This window comes from Etheostoma cragini, unplaced genomic scaffold (assembly GCF_013103735.1).
Source record: "Etheostoma cragini isolate CJK2018 unplaced genomic scaffold, CSU_Ecrag_1.0 ScbMSFa_897, whole genome shotgun sequence".
Classification (NCBI taxonomy): Eukaryota; Metazoa; Chordata; class Actinopteri; order Perciformes; family Percidae; genus Etheostoma; species Etheostoma cragini.
In genome coordinates, this window is record NW_023269534.1 from 57,723 (window position 1) to 64,281 (window position 6,559).

The 6,559-nt window shown below is 44.0% G+C and overlaps 1 protein-coding gene across 1 annotated transcript in view; it reads left to right on the forward strand.

The window, feature by feature from the left end:
* The first annotated feature begins 1,922 nt into the window (after positions 1–1,922).
* Positions 1,923–6,559, forward strand: part of LOC117941524 (zinc finger protein RFP-like) — a 20,033-nt gene continuing 15,396 nt past the window's right edge. The window contains exons 1-2 of the mRNA XM_034866531.1: positions 1,923–2,050; positions 6,123–6,402. Of these exons, the coding sequence (XP_034722422.1) occupies positions 6,132–6,402 (271 nt within the window). The 5' untranslated portion in view covers positions 1,923–2,050; positions 6,123–6,131. The remainder of the gene's footprint in view (positions 2,051–6,122; positions 6,403–6,559) is intronic.

Below are 6,559 nucleotides of genomic sequence, written 5' to 3' on the forward strand. Positions count from 1 at the left end.
GGGCCAGGTCCGCTGTAGCAGACGTGACATGATTTGAAACCAATGTGGGTCCCTGGGAACCGAATGCCAATGCAAAAAGTCAAATGAACTGAACGTGTCCCTGTGAACCGTGGACAACACAAGAGTTATACTATCAACATGTCTGTGTGTGTGTGCGTGTGTGCGTGTGTGTGTTTTTGTCTGGTAAATATACTTAGTGGACCGAGGACACGCATTTATTTTTTGTTTTTTGTTTATTTCCCCCTTTCATGCAATAAAACACAAAATGAGACCCGAAGGCGAATGCTGCGTTAGTAGAAAAATACAATCTTATTCTGTCCCTGGTCACAGAGACCCGAAAGCCAAGGCAGCGCCAGTAGAGCTATACAGTCTAATGCAGGACGGGTCCCAGAGACCCAAAGGCTGAGGCCGCGGTAGTGGGGGGAAGAAGATTTAACTCTGCTCCGGGTCTCAGAGACACAAAGGCTGAGGTCAAAGAGACCAGAAGTGCGAGGCACTAGAGATAAGGCATCGAATGCAGGACGGGTCCCAGGGACCCGAGGGCCGATGCCACTGTAGCGGAAATGCCAATGCAAGAAATCAAATAAACTGAACGTGTCCCTGTGACCCAAGGGACTACACGAGGGTTATACTGTACATTTATCTGTCTGTTTGTGTGTGTCTGTGTGTGTGTGATAAATATACTTAGAGGACCAACGTGAAGCGTATGTTTAAAAAAAAAAAATTATTTCCCCATGACATACAATACAACACAAAATGATGTGTGTATGTGTGTGTGTGTGTGTGATAAATATATTTAGTAGTGCTAGGTCAAGCCTTTGGTTTTGTTTTTAATTTTATTTCCCCCTTTCATACAATACAAAGCAAAATCCAATCAAACTGATGGCACAGAAGTGGAAGAAAAATACAATCGCATTCTGCCCCGGGTCCCAGAGACCCAACAGTAGATATACACAGTCAAATACAGGACGGGTCCCAGAGACCCGATGGACAACACAAGGGTTAACTACAGTCTGACTAACAACCGTCACCTGAAATATACAGTTCACATCTACTGCAAAACTCGTTCAAATCAACACAACTCTTAACACACGTCTCAAAACCGTCTCACTGCAGCAAACACTATGAACAACAAAGGTCGTCAGAAATGGGTTTCTCTATGCATTTCATCACATGTGTTAATATAGGCCTATTTCAGATTTGGTTTAAATTTCTATTACTACTACTACTATAAGGCCTTTTATCTTTGAGCCCCTGCAACCCAAAATGTCTGCATGTCCCTGCTGGAGCCCTAGAAACCCCCCCCCCCCCTCCAATTTATATCTAAATATGAGGAAACAAAAGCTAACCAAAGAGCTGCAGTAAGAGGCGAGCCAACGCTGACGGACAACATTCCTGCTCCAGTTTCCTTGGAATCAAACGAAAGGTGTGTACATGTTGTTATAAGATCAGACTGTTCCTCCCTCATTACATAATTAACCTGAAAACTGTCAAGTGCCTTGGCTTGCTAACACAAAGCTAACATTAGCTTACCAGCAGACCTTTTCTAATGACCTGTACCAAAGGGGTCAGTCAAAAACCAGAAATTCACACCTCACAGCTCAGTGTTTCCCCTCAAAATAACCTCACATAGAAGTTAGGTACAGTACCAACTTCACCTTATGTTAAGCCAGGGAAACATCTGTACACAACTAAAGTCATAAAAACATACGAGGAAACAAAAGCTAACCACAGAGCTGCAGTAAGAGGCGGGCCAACGCTGACGGACAACATTCCTTCTCCAAACTCGAGGTGTGTACATGTTATTATAAGGTCAGACTGTTCCTCCCTCATTACATAATTAACCTGAAAACTGTCCAATCAGAGTTTGACTGGCAGCCCTACAGGTCCGACCGCGTCCTGTTCTCAGGTCACATGACCTTTCTGGATATAAAGGTGTGTTGATGTGACGGATGTCAGTCAGATGAAGACAGACAGCAGCAGCATCTGTCAGTGTCTGCTGATGAAGGGACGACGTCTCTTTGACCTCATCTGAACGGGACTTTAACAGGTAACATCACACACCTTTGATGGAGAAACTCGCCTATCATTTGGGAGATTTTGGGGCTACATGATATACTTTAAGATGAGAGCAGTGGTTCATTCTTTCAGCACTATTGTAAGATCTGAAGTAACTCAGTAATTATTCTATGATGTGTGACGTTTTGGCCAAAATGAGCCTTTTTATGTTCAGTTGAGTCAGATTTAATCAGCACCAGGAAACAAGTTCCTGATGCTGATGCTGAGATATGAGGGAGTCTCAAAACCAGAGTTGCTTTGATTGACAGGTGTGTGTCACAACCTTCATCCCATCAAAAGTGTAAATCTTTCGTGGTTTATTGGATGCTCCTGCCATTGAGCCCTCAGGCCTTTAAGATAATGACTCTGTCTTTTCATTAGATGAGCTTATGGCATTTTTCCACTGCGTGGTGTCTACTCAACTCGCCTCGACTCTACTCGCCTTTATTGTTTTTCCATTACGAAAAAAAGTCCCTGTGTTATAAAGAATGAAAACGTACCTCCATATTCTGACTGACATCTTCTTAGCCAAGTTCATTCCAACTCATTTGAACTAGTTTTAAAACTTACTTTTTGCATTCAGGGTCCATAAAGTGTGAAAATGATACGTAATTTCTGCGTAAATTGAGGAGAAAGTATTAGTTGTTTTGGTTTATAATAGACTGGCATATGTCAGATATTAGTCAGGATATCACCAGGGGAAAAACAAACTGATGCTTTTCTTCAACAAACAAACAGAGCAAACCTATTTTGTGAAGAATTGTCTTGAAACGGGTGAAATTGGACTCAAGGACAACATCAGGGTTAATGAAAACACAGTAGGCCTACCCCAGGGCCCTGCTGCACAAAAGTAGAATAAAGATATCCAGGATAAGGGAAAAAGAGCAGGTGAGATAGCCAGGATGAACAGGTGAAGATACGCCCAGCCAGGTGTAGATAACCAGGATGAACAGGTGGAGCTACGTCCAGCCAGGTGGAGATAACCAGGATGAACAGGTGAAGCTACGTCCAGCCAGGTGTAGATAACCAGGATGAACAGGTGAAGCTACGTCCAGCCAGGTGTAGATAATGAGGATGAACAGGTGGAGCTATGTCCAGCCAGGTGTAGATAACCAGGATGAACAGGTGGAGCTATGTCCAGCCAGGTGTAGATAACCAGGATGAACAGGTGAAGCTATGTCCAGCCAGGTGTAGATAACCAGGATGAACAGGTGAAGCTATGTCCAGCCAGGTGTAGATAACCAGGATGAACAGGTGGAGCTATGTCCAGCCAGGTGGAGATAACCAGGATGAACAGGTGAAGCTATGTTTAGCCAGGTGTAGATAACCAGGATGAACAGGTGTAGATAATGAGGATGAACAGGTGAAGCTATGTCCAGCCAGGTGGAGATAACCAGGATGAACAGGTGAAGCTATGTCCAGCCAGGTGTAGACAACCAGGATGAACAGGTGGGGCTATGTCTAGCCAGGTGGAGATAACCAGGATGAACAGGTGAAGCTATGTCCAGCCAGGTGTAGATAACCAGGATGAACAGGTGTAGATAATGAGGATGAACAGGTGAAGCTATGTCCAGCCAGGTGTAGATAACCAGGATGAACAGGTGAAGCTATGTCCAGCCAGGTGTAGATAGCCAGGATGAACAGGTGGAGCTATGTCCAGCCAGGTGGAGATAACCAGGATGAACAGGTGGAGCTACGTCCAGCCAGGTGGAGATAACCAGGATGAACAGGTGAAGCTATGTCCAGCCAGGTGTAGATAACCAGGATGAACAGGTGAAGCTATGTCCAGCCAGATGTAGATAACCAGGATGAACAGGTGAAACTATGTCCAGCCAGGTGTATGCGCCATATGTTTTACCCAATGAGTGGCAGCTTCTAATAGAAAGTAACGAGGAGGTGAAGCAGAAAGGGAAATCCAGCTGTTATCAAACGGAGAGACAAAGCCCGACAGACGATAGCGACCGACTGAATGTGTAGGGTGTAAAAATATCTCCTTAGCCGACTAGTCACAACCCATTTATACCAGGATGTAGGCTACGCTGTGTTTTAATTGCTGTAAATATGCTAGTTCCATGTTTCTGTTTTCATGTGATAAATGTGCTGGTTTTACTGTAAAGTCTCTTTGAGTAGCCTACCATGTAATACACAATATATATAAAATGTATTATTATTTAGCCAACTTATTAATGTTCCTGGGGAAATGGACCCTAAGGACTCTAGGCTTCATTTCAAACCCGTATTCACAACGCCAGAACATGTTTTACAACCACGCAGTAATCTCTATAAGATATGTCTAATTCTAAATATCTTGTAAAATTACAATGTTCATACAGAACAATCCGAAAGGGACAAAAACTTGAAACAGAAGTGACTTCAATCTGTGAGCATATATGTAAAATAATATTCATGTTTTTTTATTCTTCTGACAGTGACAGCAGCAAAATAAGAAGATGAGGAAGCGTTGTGGTGTTCCCGGTGGGATGAATGATAACTCCACTATATACGTATATAGGCCTCGTTATTGGTCCAGGGATGGGAGATTTATTATCTACTTTTAATTAAAGAGTTACACAAACTGTCCTTTATTAGAGGACAAGCAACAAGAAAATGAAATCATGAAGTTATTGGTCTCTGACCAGTCTGCCTTTAATAATTTATCTGAGAATACCGCTGCATTGTCCCACTTAATCTCTTAATAAACCTGAGGCTGAGACCACGGACGCCGCGCTGCTCATCTTTTACAGAGAGAGCGGAGACTGACGTGATGCACAGGTCGGCCGCCGAGCAGCAGCCGCCGGCCTCCGGCCACACGCCAGGCGGCCTCGATACATTACCATCCTACCAGGAAAAGTCCTGACTCTCCCGATTGCCGCACTGCATCTGGGTGCCAGTGCAACAATATCTAACCATCTAACAGCTGCTATAGTGGGGTTTAAATTAAACTCGTAACTATAGTGACAAATAATGCTTGTTAATAAAAATAAAGCAGAACACATTCAGAAGAACTTAGTCCCGTTTATGTTAGATCAGACATTAGCTGATTTAACACATAAGACTCTAGGATTAATGTTAGCCTGTCTGTCGGCCAGTCTGTTAGCCCGTCTGTCTGTTAGCCTGTCTGTTAGCCCGGCTGTTAGCCCGGCTGTTAGACTGGCTGTTAGCCTGGCTGTTAGCCCGGCTGTTAGCCCGGCTGTTAGCCTGTCTTTTAGCCCAACTGTTAGCCTGTCTGTTAGCCCGGCTGTTAGCCTGGCTGTTAACATGGCTGTTAGCCTAAGGTGACCAGATTTCTCTGACAAAATCCGGGGACATTTTCAACTCAGAAGATGATTTACCTACAAAACACGTCATGTTTTTATGTTTGTAAAACTTAAAACGGGGACACTAGACCTAGAGCTGTTTCCTCCAACAGACAACATCATGGAAGGGATTTCTAAGGAGGCCTTTCTGTTAAAGATTAAGATCCTTTTTTAAAACATAGAAGTCTGCGAAATTGCGTTGGCTAAACCCACCAGACTCCATGTAAATAATCAGTAATTTCAGCATCGTAACATACGGCTTTCTAAAACATCTCTGAGCTTGTCTTGAGCGACTATCGGCTCCGTTTGGTCAGGGTTTTCTTTCTTTCATTCCACTTTCGGGTCTGTTAGTCACGGTGAAAACCGGGGACATTTCCGGGGACAGATCCAGCCGGGGACAGGTCACCAAAGTCGGGGACAGTCCCCGGAAACCGGGGACGTCTGGTCACCCTATGTTAGCCCAGCTGTTAGCCCGTCTGTTAGCCTGGCTGTTAGCCTGGCTGTTAGCCTTTCTGTTAGCCTGGCTGTTAGCCAGGCTGTTAGCTCACTCTGGACCAGGCTAGCCACAAAGAATAACTCTCCATGGTTACTTGGCTGATTTTAACTCCATGTCAAAGCTAAATTCATCCAGGATAACTTGAATATCCCGGATTAATCCCTTATCCTGGTTTCGTACAACAGGCCCCAGGTTAATAATGATTTCCTGGTAAAATGAAGGTTTGGGTTTCACTTTTCTTTCAGTTTGACAAAACTTTGTGATTTCCGCAGGAAGACACGATGACGGCAATGGATCTTTTCAACACTTTGGAGAATTTAAAAGAAGAGGAATTTTCAAAATTCAAATGGCAACTACAGCAAGAAGTCCTGGAAGGCTTCCAACCCATCAAAGTGTCCAAGCTGGAGAACGCAGAAAGGCAGGACACGGTGGATGTGATGGTGAGCACCTATCAGCTAGAGGGAGCTCTGACGGTGGCCAAGAAGGTTTTAGAGAACATCGACAGGAATGATCTGGTCCAGAGTCTGCCAGACACCGGCTCAGGACCACAAGGTCAGTCACCCTTTTATTTTTTCACTTTCTTTTTATTTATTTTTTTCTCACATAAAATGACACGCATACATATAAACAACACATACTTTAGGAACACACATTAGGAGATGCTCTGGCAGTTTCACTTCTAACCATTGATCATGTCCTCGCCTCCCGT